Source organism: Thermobia domestica, chromosome 13 (assembly GCF_964235325.1).
Source record: "Thermobia domestica chromosome 13, izTheDome1.hap1.1, whole genome shotgun sequence".
Classification (NCBI taxonomy): Eukaryota; Metazoa; Arthropoda; class Insecta; order Zygentoma; family Lepismatidae; genus Thermobia; species Thermobia domestica.
Genome location: NC_137466.1, coordinates 41,586 through 60,625, shown reverse-complemented (window position 1 = coordinate 60,625; position 19,040 = coordinate 41,586). Strand labels below are relative to the sequence as shown.

General features: G+C 37.5%; 1 protein-coding gene across 3 annotated transcripts in view; it reads right to left on the bottom strand.

Annotated features, from left to right (window-relative positions):
- Positions 1 to 7,737: 7,737 nt before the first annotated feature.
- The window catches only part of LOC145667982 (uncharacterized), a 34,890-nt gene continuing 23,587 nt past the window's right edge, over positions 7,738 to 19,040 (bottom strand). For all 3 annotated transcript variants that reach the window (XM_081735411.1, XM_081735410.1, XM_081735409.1), the window contains one exon: positions 7,738 to 13,150. In XM_081735411.1, the coding sequence (XP_081591537.1) occupies positions 10,135 to 13,150 (3,016 nt within the window). In that variant the 3' untranslated portion in view covers positions 7,738 to 10,134. The remainder of the gene's footprint in view (positions 13,151 to 19,040) is intronic.

The window sequence follows — 19,040 nt, the reverse complement described above, 5'->3', positions numbered from 1 at the left end:
TTAGGCCATACTGTCATTTTCTTTGATATCAATTGGATTCTTGTATGAGTGTAAGTTTGCATGCAGTATCTTCTGCAAGCGTTTCACTTTCATAAGTCATGTGTAAGTCAGCAGGCAGTGGCGAGCTGTGCATTAACCTTCGCGGCCTAGACTTTCCATTGTAAAAGAAAAATGCATGTTTTACTATTTCTTTTACAAGTACATCACTTGGTCTCGCCAAGTGGTATATTTGTATTATAGCAAAATAATGCACTTTTCTTCTGCAATGAAAGTGCAAGCTGTACTCGCTAATGCATCCTTCAATGTGCTATCACTAGCAGAAGACTTGCAGAGGAAGTAAAGTGCTTGCTGCAGGCTTGCTATGCTAAGTTCCACACACTTGCAGTAGACTTGCAATACAAGTATATACCTGCAGAAGACTTACTACACTCACTTGATGAAAACCTGCTGTAGCCTTGCAATGCAAGTATACACTTGCAGAAGACTTACTAGAAACTTGCTGTAGACTTGTTAGGGACTTGCAGTGCAAGTCGTATCCTTGCAGAGACTTGCTTTTAACCCACACAAACTTGCTGCCAACTTGTTGTGCACTTGCAGTGCACGTGATATACTTGCTGAGACTTGCGTCAAACCTGGACTAGCTTGCTGCCAACTTGCTGTGCACTTGTAGTGCAAGTAGAAACTTGCTTTGCAAACATACCATACATTTGCACTGCAGGCGTGCTGCAAGTTCGAAGAGCGTTAACTAGGAAGTTTGCATTAAACTTGCATCAAGTCTGCTGCAAGTTTGCCAGACTTAAATTGCAAATCTGCTGCAAGTTTGTTGCAAGTCATTTTTGCTATCTGGGTTGTGATATATCTGTGCTTTATCATTTCTATTGTGAACCCAGCAGTAAGGTTACGCCTAGTCTGCGTTTGACAATGTATCGCACAATATCTCCAGCTGGAAAGCAGTGAAATACAGTTATCTTTGTTGCAACAGTACACTCCATTAATATATTTTACAACGTTAAACACAGATGGCAAGAAAAGAGTGAGAGTGACTAGAACAACGTGATCCTACGCTAGAGAAGTGTGCCGTCAGGTGCTCCATATTCTGCGTTTAATGTGGTGATGTACAGAAGAATGCTGATCAAAAGTGCAGTGAACAAAACCACGTTTAAACTATACTATCTAAATGTACAATGCATTTTAATCAATTTTACGGACTGTGGTATGAATATTAGTTAGTTGCTGGAATATGGCTGTTTAGTGGTAATTGAAAACGTGTCCGAAAGTATTGGTAAGGAACAGTGGAATGCCGTTTCTCTTCCAATTCTCTATATAGAGAAACGACCGCAAGACCATAGGGGCGGAGTATGTATTAAAATAAATGGGACATCAGAGCCGAGTATGATCTCTTACGTGAGTGTGAAATTATTTGAGCCGAGGTAAGCAAACACAAATTTGAAACATGCCACGAATTACTTGCAGATGACGTCACAAGGTGATAAAATTTGCTCATTTTGGTGACTATCCCCTTGGCGGATCCCATGGTACAATTTGTACCATACGGGTGTTTTATGGTACATTGTGTTATAACTCTTCTATTTGAGCCTTTTCGTCCGGTTTTTTTTTTTTCAAGTCCAGAGGCATTGTAGAAGATATTACGTATGATTTCACACCTTCCTGCGTCCAGACAGGAGGTGATGACGTCATAATTTTAAAATATATTTTTCTCTTATAAAGCCTATGTTCATGATTTTTTGGCTGGCTTATTTTTGCTCGTAGAAGATTGAAATTTTGCACAAACATTCAGTCCACCGAGTAGTATTTACCAGATTTTTTTTCAGATTTCTGCGTTAAAACAGGGGGCGATCCAGAGGGGCAAATGGTTGAAAAAAAAGGGATATTTTTACCCAAAAAATCCCGTTTTTCCTCATTTTCCCGCCTTAGATACATGATGGAGACACGTGAGTCATACCGTCTGAAAGGCAGTTCCATCCTGAAGAGAATGACGGTCGAATTATTATTCTAGGGTAATTAGGGATGTCTAAGGGAATTTTTGTCAAAATATACTTCTGTATAGGGAAAAATGGGACATGGTCGGTATATTTTTGCGGGCTTATTTTTTTATGTAGAAGATTGAAATTGTGCACAAACATTCAGTCCACCGAGTAGTATTTACCAATTTTTTCAAATTTCTGCGTTAAAACAGGGGGTCCAGAGGGGCTAAAATTTGAAAAAATGGATATTTTTACACAAAAAATCCCGTATTTCGTCATTTTCTCGCCTTAGATACATGATGGGGACACATGAATCATGCCGTCTGAAAGTCAGTTTTATTCTGAAGAGAATGATGGGCGAAACATCACCCTGGGGTAGTTAGAGATGTCTCAGAATTTTTTTTTTACCTGAGATAATGGTCTTTTGGGGTAATTTGGGGCATTGTGGGAATTGTGTATAAAATTTCTTCCGCCTTTACTATTCAAGATAAAAGCTTGAAATTTGGCAAACACATTCAGTCTACTAAGTACTATTCATCAGATTTTTTGAGATCTCTACGTTCACACAGGGCTGCTCCAGAGTGGCCCAAAGTGTGAAAAAAAATCCCTCCGAAATTTTCCATTTGACATCATTTATCCCTCTCCTGATATACGGTATGAGCATGCAAGTGATGCATGAACCATGATCCTAGGATAAATAGTGACGATGCAGTAGCTGCTTGACTGAAAGTCTAAAAAATATCCCAAAAACCCAGGATCTGAAAATGGCTATAACTTGGGCTTAGATATGGATCGACAGTAAACATGGGATAACATCAGACACAAATGACACCCCTCTGTCGACTATTCTATTCAAGGGCTGGATTCGGGCGAGTACAATATTCATAACGCACATAAAAGTAACAGCTTAGATTATGTCATCTCTATTTTTCTGACAGAATTTGACATCTCACATAAAACGTTGGTTCTCTCAGACCATGAGTTCCCCGTTCCCTATCTTACTCTCAACCCCAGCAACCAGTAATCCAACTCAAAAAGAAAGCTTGTACCTGACTGGAGGAAGGCTCCTTTGGGTAAAATTTGTAAAGTACTACAGGTGTTACAGTAGGGATGGCCGGATTTCGGATCTGGGTCCGGATCTCGGATTTGGGTTCGAAATCCAGATCTCAGATCTTGATTCTTATCCAAACCCACATCCCAGCCAAATTGTGATAAACTTGAATATCTAAAATTCGTCGAAATTAATTTCACGAAGTACTGACAGTGAAGAAGAAAACAGTAAATTAAGACGAATATTGACAAGTCTATTTGTCTCCTTCATTTTACACTAAACATCAAATGTTTGCCTTACTAAAAAAAATCTGATTTGATCCGGATGAGAGTTCGAATGTCGAATCTAGGTCCACCCGGTTGCAGGGCCAAGATGAAATACACACCCATTTATATTTGAAACCGGAAAGCAAAACTCGAATATTTAAAATTCTTCAATACACCTATTTCATTGACAGTTAAGGAAACATAAACAGTTAAGAGAAGTATTGACTAGTTTTTACGTATATTTATCTTGCTCAGTCTGCTCAAAATATCAAGTGTATACCTTACAATTAGATTTAATAATTATTTAGTAAATCACAATATGAGCACCGAGAATAAACTACGAATTTTGGTGCCCCTTATCTAGATTTGAAATTTCCGATTCATACACAGAATCAGGCTGGAAGATAAATATTTCAGATCTGGACACCGAAGCATGTGCTAGTACCAAGATCGTAGGAGTTTGTGCCTAGGTAATGCGAGCGGAAGGCACTTGCACTTATTCCGCATGTACTTTGGGGAACACAAGAAACTAAAAACAGATAAATGTTCTTTTTCAGGGGCAAGTCGCGCTTTAACATGACTTTTCATGAGTGTTATGTTCAAATACGAAATCTGTAATGGCGACTTGTTTGAAATAAATGCCTTTTCTTTTTTAGCAATAAAGTTAGGTACTTTCACATCGAGGAAAAACCAGCAAAGCACATTCCACTAATTAGAGTGCTGGTTCTTATGGACGCTTTCACACTGAACCGAAGATTTCCCCATTTGGCCAAGATTCTTTTGGGCTTAGCCTGTAGACAGCTTCTGGTCTCAATTATTCCCATATAACAAGACTGACCATATATAAAGTTCGTTCGAAATGATTTAAAATAGCACTAATTTACCTTAAGGGGATAATCGCGATTTAAATATTCGTAAATCAGAAGAGATGTAAAAGTTAAGCGTTAGAAAAAATCCGATAATTCCTAATGCAACATAATGATAGCAATAAAACTCCTTATGTAACATTTCCAAAGCTAAGATTAACAGTTATGTTCTTGAAGAGGGTTTATGGCAACATACAATATTATAAATCCAATTATCATATGTAGTACCTCTGACAGCCCCGCATTTCACATCACCATCGCCCTTCATCCTGAGAAGTGGGCAATTCACTTACCCACAATGACCTTTCAGGCGTTCCAGCGACATCAATATCTCAGTTTGGGTTTGGGCTCATGCTTCGGTGAACCTTGACTATCACCATCAGCAGCTATTAGAGAATCAGAACTTATTTCTGTATTAGATAATGTGGGTAACTATGGCTTTTCGTCTATAGAAGTCGAAGAGTGTATGGTATTATCGCAGGAAATATTTGATACATAAGACTTAGATTGTCAGTATTTAGGAGCAACTTTTAAAATAATGTTACTTTAAATGTGCTACGGATTAGCCGAGAAAACCCGACAGCCAAAGTCGAGTGGTCTGTGGCATTAGGCTGTGGATCATTTTATGTGAATGTCTTGGATTCAAATCCCGCTTCGGGCAAAGGTGTTTTTAACTGTCCTCGTTTACTTCTATGTGTGTGTGGTGTCATAATGGTTACAGTGTAATCCGTGCAAAGCGCTCAACAGGTTAAATAATCTGATAAAAAGTTGTTACCTTTTTATATATAAAAAACAGAGGTAAGCGCGTGCCTTCGCTGCCCGTGGTCATGGGTTCAATTTCCGGAGGCACTCAACAATTTCGATGTTGACCCAGCATCGTGAGGACAATTGGGGACTTATCTTAAGTGAGAGGTAACGGACTCCAGTCTAGAAAGTCGGCATTAGGGATTTCGGGTGTCGATACGCTGACTACACATCCCCACTTTGAACGAAAGCCCGCTAGTAGGAACCAAACGACTGTCGTGCCAAGAATTTAGTTCTTTTAATTATCATAAATGCCTTATTTATTATTAAATTTTATCCAATATTTTCTTTTCAACTAGTTTGCGAAACTCAGAGCTAGCTACTTGTTTTCTTTTTAATTCATGTTAATGTAAGCACAACTAATCACTAAGGAAAAACAATCTTTTCAATAAAATTCGCTCGGCGTCTTTCGTAGCTCTAAGTTTAGTTATTTTTAGCTTTTTTTTATGTCGAAGGGCGGTTTATCATTTTCCCCTAGATTACCCTATTTTTTTCTAGTTTTACCTATGTTTCTTTGCACGCATATTGCACCTATACGCACGTGCTTAATGTGTTCGTTTACAAAAGCGGGCCATTTTCCTGCTACTATAGAAAGTAAGAGTGTCCTGTATCACAGAAATGTTAATTGACGTATGTAAGTGAGTATATCTGTGATGAAGTCATAATTACTCAGTTTTTGCATCGTACATAGTTTCCTCATCCTCATTAATCTATTCACCCCCGCTTCCTGAATTCCAGTTCTAGTATTCTTTCTTGGTGGGGAACTGATGTCTCATGTAGTCTTATTAACTATAACATAAGCAATAAAGAAAGTAGGGTTTAATTTGTTCTAATTTTAAAACATTACGTTAATTAAATAATAATAATAATAATAATAATACGGAGCGAGTTCAGGCTACTTGTTAGGATTCATGCTTCGCAATTGGTTAATACCGGGTTCGAATTCGGAGACCAGACCTCCTGACTGAGGATTTTGCAGGGTTGTTCCTTAGTTATACTGGGGAAATGCTAGATTAGTACCTTGATCTAAGGGTCTGGAGACCTTTCATTCCTTTTCCAATGTTGTTTTCATCTGTTGATTACTACAGTGTAAAGTGGTCTCTTTGGATGTATTTGGTAGCTTATAGTATATAAACAATAACGACGTAAATATCTTCACGAAACATGTAGGTTAATTTAACTACAGCCTTACAGTCACAAGAGATACATAAAGTTTTAACATAAATTTTTTTGACTTTTAAATACTATTTTCATATTGTTTCAGCTTTTAACTTTCTTTTGTATGTTCCCACCGAAAATCGAACCTGAGATCACATGAACAAATGCGAATATTTTAAATATTTTTGAACACTTTTAACATACAAAAAACAAAACGCTTCAATGATACGATACATGGATATGTTTTGGTTACGTCCTGCAATGTATGATTAAAGAAACCTGGAGGGTGAAGAAAAAATAAAAGAAATTTTTTTTATATTTACTCCAACAAACTCCCGACCTCAGAAGGGCAAACATAAGTTAGGTAATAAAGTCATACAATGAACACAACTATATCACTTTCCTGAAATTCTCGTGTGTATGTTTAAAAGTCTACTGTTGTTCCACGCCAACCAGTCTATATTTAATGTTGTATATACCTTCGAAGTGAAAGATATTCATTATTACATTTGTTGATAGTTGGACTCTAATGAGTCAGAAACTACTATTAATAGAGAGATTGTTTTGTCTAGTATTCCTGCAATTAGAAGGGCCTTATCTAAAAGATATTTCATTTGTGTATGAGAAAATACGAAAGTTTATTTTCTAAAGAATAAAATAAATATTTTCAATGTGAAGCTAACATTAAGTTTCGAAGAGGAGCTAAACAGAAGAACTTGTTAAAATTTACATCAGTTCTCAGACATCTGAATATACTCTGAAATGGGAAGAAGTCAAACTTGAAAACATTTTACTAAAGAGACTTCAAAAGAAAGCGCAACATGTAAATATTGCAAGGTTAAAATAAATTAAAGAACAGAGGTAGCACAAACGTGTTATGGAAACATTTAAAAGCACAGCAACCTACTATATTAAGGAAAATGAAAAAATGAAATCTTTGAGTTTTACGTCCCTCGGATATGCCGGTTAGGCTAAAGGAGACGGTGATGATGAATAATGAATGAAATGGTGAAATGAAGAAAGTGGGAGGAAACGGGAAAACCCCGAGAAAACCTACGCACACGGTGTTTGTCCACCCCAAAGTTCACTTGGCGGGGGCTGGGATCGAACCCGGGACCCCTAGCACCAGAGGTGAACGCTCTACCACTGAGCCACCGCGGCCCCTACTATATTAAGGAATCCGAAAAAAGTTTTGACGAATTTTAGTATTCAATTTTATCATCACAATTTCAGATGTAGGTTTGGATACAAATCAAGATCTGAGATCCCAGATCCGAGATCTGAGTTTTGAATACGAGATCTGGATCTAGGTCCGGATCCGGATCTCACTGGATCCGACATCCGGATCCGAAAATTTTTGGCCATCCCTATTTTACAATGGACACTTTTACTAGATGGAACAATAGACGAGGCACTGGACTCTTTCGCCGATGTTTCTAGTACAACAATAAAGATTTCGTACTGTTCAAAAAAGCAAATACAAGGAAATTTCCAACATGGCACGGCAAACAGAGTCGCCACACATTCCGAAAAAAGGCTTGGGAACTGTGGCGTTCACTTCCAAATGAATATGTATCTTAAAAGGAATTTCTGATGTAGGACTTTGTATAAAAAAGCTATTGAGATCCAGTAAATACCTAGACTATATTTCAAAAAAATCAGACACCAGCATGAACAACACTAAACAACTTTGTTCTCTTATCTGATCTAGGTCTAAAACTTCTAGCATACCTCTTTTGACATACAATGATGTATCAGGTGCAGAATATGAAGAAAGAAGAGAAAATTTTCATGAATACTTGTATAACAAATTCTCAAATGCGTAACCAACGTACTTCCCTGTTCAATCCGTTTGCTTGTCCACTTTATCTCATTTATCTTTCACTCCTCTGGAGGATGAGTTACTCTTATTTTCTCTCCGGCATAAGAGTTTCTGGCCAAAACAACATAAGCCAGACCTTCTGCGTTCGACATCATCTTTTTTTTCTTTTCCACTTTCGCTCATTTTTGATAGATGTTTCAAGGAAACCTGTTTTCCCAGTTTTAGGAAAACAGCCCGTGTTCCCATTTATAAATCTGGATTACGAAATTAGGTGTCATCCTAAACTAATATTTCGCGTCTCAAACATATCAATCTTCTGCTAGAATATTATCAAAGACATCGTTTTTTTCCGGTTCAGTACAATCCCAAATTTGGAGTGGAGGGTGGACGACCGATCTGCCGTCAGAGCAAGCCAAAATGTGATTTCTTTTTGTTTCGCGTTTAATTCGAAGCCTATATCTTGAGATAAGTATTCACTTGTGGAATCGTCACTGAAACCTTTTTCGGCGTCAGTCATCTTTTCACTATGCAGCAATCCCTGTGGCGGCAAAGCAGAAGCGCCGCTCGCAGGGTAGAATTTGCCGTAACATCTCCATCCAAATACGAACTTAACCAACTTCTCTTCTAGACCTACATTCCGTTACCAAGGGCAGATACGTCATTTGAAGGATTTAACGTCGTCTGATCCGTTTAATATGTAATACTATTGTAGACCTCTATTGCAGTATATATATATATATATATATATATATATATATCGTGCACTTAACATTTCTCCCAAAACTTAACAACTTGTGAGTGCGACAAATCCTTTTAATTCTTTTGTTATGTCTAGTAGCATGACTTGCTAAAGCAGAATACAAACTATATCCCTTTGGACACCCACCACATGTGCCTGGTTATTCAGCTGTGTGCTTTAACATGAGATTTGACAAATGTGAACTGCCAGCAAATATCTTTCTACACTTCCCGCCCGTTTCAGATTTCTGTTCTATCTGGATTAACATGTGCTTTGCCATGTGTGAACATTGAGTAAATGCCATGCTACGCTCTTTGCATGTTCTTTCATTTATGTGTATTGAAATGTTTTGCAAGGTTTGAGCGTAAATTATATATTTTTCCACATCTTTTGTTCGTGTGAGATATTCCTTCTGTTTGGATTAACATGTCTGTAGCAAAAACTGAACGTCCATTAAATGCCTTTTGACACTTTTGGTATGAGTAGTACTTTAGCCGTGTGGATTAACATGTGTGTAGCCAAATTTGGATGTTGATTAAATCCCCCACCACACTCTTGGCATGCGTAATGTTATGCTTTTGTGCAAATAAACATGTGATTAGCCAAACTTGAACTTTGCTCCTTTATGGGTATCATGTGTGTTGTGACCTACGAACGTGGACTAAAACCTTTACCAGACTTAGCACGTGTAACGATTTTCTTAACTGTGGATTAAAATGGGTGTAGCCAAATTTGAGCGTCGATTAAATACATTCTCGCACTCTTGGCAAGTGTAATGTTTTTCTCCTGTGTGCATTCACATGTGTGTAGCCAAAGCTGAACAACGATTAAAAGCCTAACCACACTCTTGGCATAAGTAACGCTTTTTTCTTGTGTGGATTAAAATGTATGTAACCAAATTTCACCGGTGATTAAATGCCTTACCACACTCTTCGCATCTATGATGTTTTTCTCCAGTGTGTATTAATACGTGTGTAGCCAAACTTGAACGTCGATTAAATGCCAAACCACACTCTTCGCATTGATGATGTTTTTCCCTGTGTGCATTAAGATGGGCGTAGCCATATTTGAACGTCGTTTAAATCCCCGACCACACTTTTGGCATGCGTAATGTTTTGCTTTTGTGCAAATAACAGGTGATTATCCAGACTTGGACGTTGATTAAACGTCTTACCACACCCTTGGCATGTGCTTAGCTTTGCTCCTTTATGGGTAACGCGTGTTGTGACGTACGAACGTAGACTAAATCCTTTAGCAGACTTGGAATGTATAACAATTTTCTCCTGTGTGCATTAAAATATGTGTAGCCAAACCGGAGCGTCGATTAAATGCACTCAACATTCTTTGCATGTGTAATGTTTCTCACGTGTTGATTAAAATGTGGGTAACCAAACTTGGAAGTTCAAAAAAGGCCCGACCACAATTTTGGCAAGTGTAATGTTTTTATTCTGCGTGAATTAACATGTGTTTAACCAGAATTTGACGTCGATTAAATGCCTTACCACACTCTTCGCATTTATGATGTTTTTCTCCTCTGTGAGTTACCATGTGTGTAGCCAAATTTGAACGTTGATTAAATGCCTTACCACACTGTTCGCATTTGAGATGTTTTTCTTTTGTGTGGATTAACATGTGTGTAGCCAAACTGGAACGTCGATTAAATGCCTTACCACACTCTTCGCATGTGTAACGTTTTTCTCCCGTGTGGATTAACATGTGTGTAGCCAAAATTGAACGTGTATTAAATGCCTTACAACACTCTTCGCATTTGTGAGGTTTTTCTCCTGTGTGGATTAACATGTGTGTAGCCAAACTGAAACGTCGATTAAATGCCTTACCACACTCTTCGCATGTGTAACGTTTTTCTCCTGTGTGGATTAACATGTGTGTAGCCAAAATTGAACGTGTATTAAATGCCCTACAACACTGTTCGCATTTGTAAGGTTTTTCTCTTGTGTGGATTAACATGTGTGTAGCCAAAATTGAACGTGTATTAAATGCCTTACCACACTCTTCGCATTTGTAAGGTTTTTCTCCTCTGTGGATTAACATGTGTGTAGCTAAACTTGAACGCGTATTAAATGCCTTTCCACACTCTTCGCACCTGTGAGGTTTTTCTCCTGTGTGGATTAACATGTGTGTAGCTAAACTTGAACGTGTATTAAATGCCTTACCACACTCTTGGCACTTGTGAGGTTTTTCTCCTGTGTGGGCTAACTTGTGTCTAACCAAATTTGAACGTTGACTAAATGCCCTACCACAATCGTCGCATTTATGATGTTTTTCTTCTGTGTGGATTAAGATGTGTCTAACCAACCGTGAACGTTGATTAAATGCCTTACCACACTGTTCGCAATTGTGATGTTTTTCTTTCGTGTGGATTAACATGTGTGTAGCCAAACTGGAACGTCGATTAAATGCCTTACCACACTCTTCGCATGTGTAACGTTTTTCTCCCGTGTGGATTAACATGTGTGTAGCCAAAATTGAACGTGTATTAAATGCCTTACAACACTCTTCGCATTTGTGAGGTTTTTCTCCTGTGTGGATTAACATGTGTGTAGCCAAACTGAAACGTCGATTAAATGCCTTACCACACTCTTCGCATGTGTAACGTTTTTCTCCTGTGTGGATTAACATGTGTGTAGCCAAAATTGAACGTGTATTAAATGCCCTACAACACTGTTCGCATTTGTAAGGTTTTTCTCTTGTGTGGATTAACATGTGTGTAGCCAAAATTGAACGTGTATTAAATGCCTTACCACACTCTTCGCATTTGTAAGGTTTTTCTCCTCTGTGGATTAACATGTGTGTAGCTAAACTTGAACGCGTATTAAATGCCTTTCCACACTCTTCGCACCTGTGAGGTTTTTCTCCTGTGTGGATTAACATGTGTGTAGCTAAACTTGAACGTGTATTAAATGCCTTACCACACTCTTGGCACTTGTGAGGTTTTTCTCCTGTGTGGGCTAACTTGTGTCTAACCAAATTTGAACGTTGACTAAATGCCCTACCACAATCGTCGCATTTATGATGTTTTTCTTCTGTGTGGATTAAGATGTGTCTAACCAACCGTGAACGTTGATTAAATGCCTTACCACACTGTTCGCAATTGTGATGTTTTTCTTTCGTGTGGATTAACATGTGTGTAGCCAGACTTGAACGTCGATTAAATGCCTTACCACACTGTTCGCATTTGTGATGTTTTTCTCCCGTGTGGATTGACATGTGGGTAATCAAATTTGTACGTTGATTAAACGCCTTACCACACTCTTCGCATTTGTGAGGTTTTTCTCCTGTGTGTATTACCATGTGTGTAGCCAAATTTGAACGTGTATTAAATGCCTTACCACACTCTTCGCATTTGTGAGGTTTTTCTCCTGTGTGTATTAACATGTGTGTAGTTAAATTTGAACGTTGATTAAATGCCTTACCACACTGTTCGCATTTGTGATCTTTTCCTCCTGTGTGGTTTAACAAGTGCGATATCATTTTTGAACGTAAACTAAATGTCTTTCCACACTCTTGGCATGTGTAATGCTTTTCTCCTGAGTGGATTAACATGTGTGTAGCCAAACTTGAACGGAGATAAAACGCCTTACAACACTCCTCGCATTTATGATGTTTTACTCTTGTGTGAACTACCATGTGTTTAGCCAAATTTGAACGTTGATTAAATGCTTTACCACACTGTTCGCACTTGAGATGTTTTTCTTTTGTGTGGATTAACATGTGTGTAGCCAAACTGAAACGTCGATTAAATGCCTTACCACACTCTTCGCATTTGTAACGCTTTTCTCCTGAGTGGATTAACATGTGTGTAGCCAAAATTGAACGTGTATTAAATGCCTTACCGCACTCTTCGCATTTGTGTGGTTTTTTTCCTGTGTGGATTAACATGTGTGTAGCCAAACTTGAACGTCCATTAAATGTCTTTCCACATTCTTCGCATGTGTAACGCTTTTCTCCCGTGTGGATTAACATGTGTGTAGCCAAATGTGAACGTGTATTAAATGCCTTACCACACTCTTCGCACTTGTGAGGTTTTTCTCCTGTGTGGATTAAGATGTGTCTAACCAACCGTGAACGTTGATTAAATGCCTTACCACACTCTTTGCATGTGTGTAGCTTGTCACTTGTGTGGATTAACATATGCTTACCCAAACAAGAACACACACTTAATTTCTTTGCGCACACTCCGGAGGTGTGGGATTTCTCACCTGTTTGCACTAAATTACCGTTCGAGAAAGATGAACTTCGACTAAAGCGTTTATCACACTTTTGGTACGTTTGAGGCTTTTCACTTGCCTGTCTTAACGTATGTCTTGACAAACGTGATCGATTAAATCCTTTGTCAAACTGCTTCGAAGTATAAGATTCCTCATCTGAATAAGAAATGGCTTCTTTTGATGTAAGAAACGTATTCTCTTCTCCTTGAAAAGCAAATACGCTATCGCGCCTGCAACAATTCCAACGAACAAGGAAATGTGAATGGAGACAATAATTAAGTATCAACAAAAAATGAAATCATTCGCTATATTTCATGAAAAAATTAAGTTTATTTTTGTTGTATTAAATGAAATACGTTAGAAATATGAAACGGAGTACCATTGAGAAGTATTCATATATATTTACTCTTAAAGAAGAGAATGCAATTTGTCTTAATGTGTCAAATTGAACTATCATTTGTATACTAGCGGAAATAAATCTTTGGCCAGGTAATGGCGACTACTTCGAAACATGTGCACACTATGAGAATTAAATCTGTTATATCTGTAGTTTCGTGTGCTGAAGAAACACAGTGTGAACCAAAGGTTTAAGAATAACCCAAGCTAATAATGGAAACTCTGCCGAAGATTACTCACTTATATCATTACAAAAGAAATACGAAATACTTTTTGAAACGAAGAAAAGTAACAAAACTTTTCAAGCGGAGGCACAGAAACATAACGTAATCGACTAAGGACGAATCACTTGCCGCATAGTGATCGTGGTTCAGTGGTCAAACCGCTTGACCAGTAATGGGGATGTTCCTGGATCGAATCCAGGTCGAGCATTTTTTTTCCTTCAGGAATTTTGATGGCGATTGATCGGCGATGACACACGTTTTATTATCTTCAGAAATTTCAATACTCGGATGTTACAATACTTGAACTATCAAATCTACAGGAATAATAATACTATTAATAATTATCTCGTAGAAGATTAAAAATTAGAAACTTATGCTCGCTCAGGTCATACCATTACAAGCAGAAACGTCATATTAAGCAAAAAAATGCATTTCGGTTTTGTTTAATGTTGATCATGACAAGAGGAATTTCTTAACTCGATACTAAAACCAAACAATATCGGGATGAGACTTAACATTCGACACGGGAGAAGGCTAACTCAAATCATCGTCTCGCTTTGGAGATGAGAATCGAGACGAGACAAAAATTAACGTAAACATTTATCGTTTTATCTCATTTCTCGAAATAATGTTTGCCCCTTTTTAAGTAACAAATGCTCTCTTAAATCAATCTTACACGTTGTTATGTTACTTTCTATTTCAGAGCTCACTGAATTATGGTCTGTGTATATATTTTTGTAGCAAACCTTTTATAATTACATGTGCAAACTCTAACGGTTAGTATATTACATGACTTACTCTTCAAAGATATTCAGCTTTTTATATACAGTTATTTTCCTTATAACGTACACTGGAATATTTTCTACATGAAACGTTAGTGGAAAGCTTTTGAGTAGCTGCAGAGGTATCTCATGAAGGTATCGAACCTCTTCCTCGAAATCCCTACATTTAATTAAGGTTTGCAACTTTAAAACGTACCCTTATTATTATTATTATTATTATTATTATTGTTATTATTATTATTATTATTATTATTATTACTGAAGTGTTGGTTCACCCTGTTTCACCCAGCTCCCGGGTAGTGGGTATTGTGCTGAACAAACAACGTGTGTATAGGTTTTCTCCGGGTTCCGCTTCCTCCCACTTTCTTTATTCCAATATTTCTTTCATTCTCATCATCGACGTCTTCTGTAGCTTAGCCGGCATAACCATAATTTAAAAACAAATTTTCTTACGGCTCTTCGGAGTTCAGGATCCCTGACTTCTACACGAAATTTCCCTCTAAACTTTTGTTTTAATATTTGGATAGTTGTAGGGACGTATGCAGAGGATATGTACTGACACGTCTCTCCAATCCCGACTATTTTGTAACTTCTACCTAACGATACGGCGATTTTACAGATTTTAATATAATGTGTTTTCATACCGCATTTGTCATCTATATTATTACTATTATTACTGATTATTTGAGACCTCAATATTAAGTCCTATTCCAGTGCAAATAAGCATACGGAAGATAAGGAAATGAAAATAAAGTTTTTGGACACTCTATAAGGATGAATTGTCTTATAAGAGATACTGTGGGAAAAAAACAGAGGGAAAAGAAGGTGTCAGCTACTGGATAATATGAAAATCGAACCTTCGGAAGCCTTAACAGAAACTCAGTAGGATATGTCTTTATCACGATACCCTTTCGATGTAACACCCATTCTTTGGGTAAAAGACATTAGATTATGTATGATTTATATTGATATTTTAACATAATATGCAAACAAATATAAAAAGAATAGTTCCCATTTACCAATTTTCGTTGAACGAATATATGGAACGTGTAGAAAATGGCGAACGAAAATATTATTTGTAGTAACAGGGGAAGAATTTAGAAACAATTCCACAATGACGTTTCAGTTAAATTCATGACTCATACTACGCCTGATTGATGAGCCGTTTGTATCCACGAATTGTTTACGAAACACGTGAAGTTTTCAGACAGTAGTAATCGAGACTGTAGACTGTGACGTCATGTTGTTAGTTTTTTCCCTGTGAACGAAGTGGTTTGAACTCTAACTTTTAAGAACGAGAGAAATTGACTATTATTCATTTTATTATACATCAAAAATATCAACATTCTAAGTTATATTCTTTTTCTGAATATCATCGGAGAGAATCGAACCGCGGACCCCTAATTCACGAAGCGAATGCTCAAGCCATTATCCTAAGACTGCTCTTTTTATGTAAGAGTCAAGAAACACTCGCCTATGTAGCAAATTGCAAACCTTTAAGATTCCAATATTTTATTGATGATAAAACACTGTAGTCCAGAGAATTCACGTTTAAATTTTAAAACAAGTACCGAAATTAGCTTCGTAATGTATCTATTTATATTCGGTTCTCGTTTTACAGGTATTTCCAGTTAACCTGAACAGGGATACATCGAAGACATGTAATATTTCAAAGACTTTCCCATCGGGAATCGAAACTGAGACCCCGCCTACTAAATTATCTGATGGCTGGGGTGCATAGTTCGTTCCCAAGGCAAGTAAGCTTGAGACGGACAACATCGAGTTCGTGGGTTTTCTCCGGCCATTCGCACATTTTCATTTCACCAATTCGTCCATCATAGTTCACTTGCATCAATCATAGCCTTCCTTAACCAAACCGGTATAACCGTCGGACATTAAACGTAACGTTTCATTTTCAAGTTGTTAACCCAAACCAATCCAAATCGAAAAACAGTTGAATTTTATATTGCTCATTAACGCTTTTTTTAAAAAAATGTAGAAAAAATCATGGCGAAACGTAATTCCATTCAAAAGTGAAACAGAAGGCCCATAATACATTAATCTAAGTTAAAACCATCACATATCGTTTGGAACTTTTCCAAAATATGTACGGATATTCTGAAAAGTGCTAGAGCTGTTGTAAGTTTGTGAGCCAGCAAGTCAGTGGTGTGGGCCAACAGCATGTGATCCACTGCGACTCATCACTCACCATGGCCCACTGCGGCCCTCCACGCACAGACCCACTCTGCTCACTGTATTGTAGACAGCACCGTCTGAACAGCATGTTTCTTTTAACACTCGATTTTAACCATAGAAACTAAAAACGTTTCTCATTCGTTGCAGTTTGTGATTCTCCAAACCAGGCCCGACCAGAGGGAAGATAGGGGGCGTGGGCCCCTAAACTTTCCGTGGCACCTGCAGACCTCAACACAGGAAACACTATTTAGATATGTGTAAGATAATTTTTATCACTTGTTCCCCTCTTAAAATATTCATGGACCTCCTAAATCTCTGTGGCTGGTTGCGGACCTGGTCCAAACCTTCTGGTGTATGTATTGTGTATTATAGTGGTAACAGAAGAAAATTGCCACTTTGTTGGGGCTGAAGAAAATTGAAGAAGCAGTTGAGGTAATATTTATACCATGGCAGGCAAGGCGGAACAAAATGAGCGGGGCTTCTAATCCGTTCCTACTACTACTACCACTTCTTCGTCTTCTTGTTCTTCTACTTATACAGTAGAATCGTATAGCAAAACTGCACACGTAAGTAAATCACAATTTGAGTAATTTTTTTTTATAAAAATAGAAAAATTCTTGGCCTGGCTTGAACCCCCGCCAAAAGAAATTTTAATTTTTAGCACATTGCGCCAATACGCACAACTACGAAGACCGACAGTAACAGTTATTTTATTTCTGCTGTATTTATATATCCTACGTGGCGAGAAACTGATAACTGCAACTAACCACCTCCTATGACTAGGTTTGAGCCTGATTTAAAATTATGTTTCTGAACACGGGAGAATTTGTCTAGGTTTTACTTTCAAGGCTTTCATTTCCCTTTTTCACTTGTTTCTGTTTACTTACCTCAGATGAGTATCTCTACATGAAAAAAGAGCTTGAGGTATTCTTGGATATTGATATTTGTAATTGTAATAATACAATTAGGACTTATACTACTACTCGAACTACTTCGAAACTATGAGTTTTTAGAGGAACTAACTACAGCAAAAAATACATTTCTGAATCTGCGATATATAAATTAATATATAAGGAAAGGAGTAACTAGTGTGCCTAATCCTTACGGCCAAATTGAAGTCAAATGAAATGAACTTCGGTATATAGTTAGGCCTTGATTGAAACTTGGACGTTATCATATTGCTTTCATTATAATAATATCCTAAAGTATAGTGGAAATCCGAATTTTTGCGAAAAAAACTTACAAGCCGTTCAACTTACGGAGCTGAAATTCACTATATTAACTCTTTATTGAAAATTAACAGAACATCTCCTACCATTTTCTAAACTCCTTTATTGCGAGGGTCGCCACTTTGTAAATATGGTAAATTGATACTGGGTTAGTTTGTAAAAATAATCGAAAACGATCGATATTAGTTGAGACACAAACAATCGAGCTTTGCATCATATATCCATATATGCTTACCATCACGAGCGGATCCAGGACGAAGTTCTCCTGGGGCGGTGGGTTGTAATACTGACACATAGAGCTACATTTAAGAGCTTTAAACTCTGGGATTTATTTTTATATACAAAATAAGGAAATTTCTTGTTCTGAGGACCTTTTCTTCTTCTGTGGGGCGTACTCCCCCCAGGATCCACCCCTGGTTACCAAGCGGTTTCTACTACATTAATTGCTGAAGCTTGTTTTTTTGTATGGAGCGCTTACAGCACAAGGCAATCAACCGATAAAGTTGTGAGAAAAAACGAGATAAAATTTGTAATATAAGCTTCTGTGTGTTGCTCTAAAGCCCTTGATTTGGGACTTAAAAATGTAATCCATTTTCCATTGAAAAGTATCGATAAATCAACAAGGAAATAATTAGATCATGACAATTTAATTGAAATTCATCGTAATTTTACCCACGACAAACACTTTACCATTTTATATCGTAAAGGTCAGATCCATCGTTGTTGTAACAGAATGGTGTTTGACCGATTGATGGTAGAAATTCAAACTCCGATTAGTTAGAATTTCACAACTTGGTTTCTCAAGTGTAAACCCTTTAGTCGGTAAAGAGGCCGTGCATCATGTGTCAGGGTTAATGATGATGCGTTTTGATGTGAGTGCTTCATGGTGATTGGTGGGTCGGAGTGGGTCAGAGGTTCACGGTGAGTGGTGGGTCGTGGGTCATGGGTCAAGGTTTCATTCACTAAGACCATCTTTAGGTTAACTGGTTTGGGTTCGGTTTCAACTTGAAACAGAATGTGTAATTTTATTTCAGAAAACGAACAGTAATTTGGTTCAGTTTTGTTTGAAGAGACACTATATTGCCACTTTTAAGAATATCAGCATATATTTTCAAAGTTCCAAACGATATATAATGGTTTCGTTTTAGGTTAAGATATTTTGAGTCTGCTGTTTCACTTTTGAATGGAATTACGATTCCTCAAAGTTTTCCTTTACATATATATATATTGTGAAAACACGTTAGTGAGCAATAGAAAGTACAACTGTTTTTCGGTTCGGATTCTTTTGGGTTA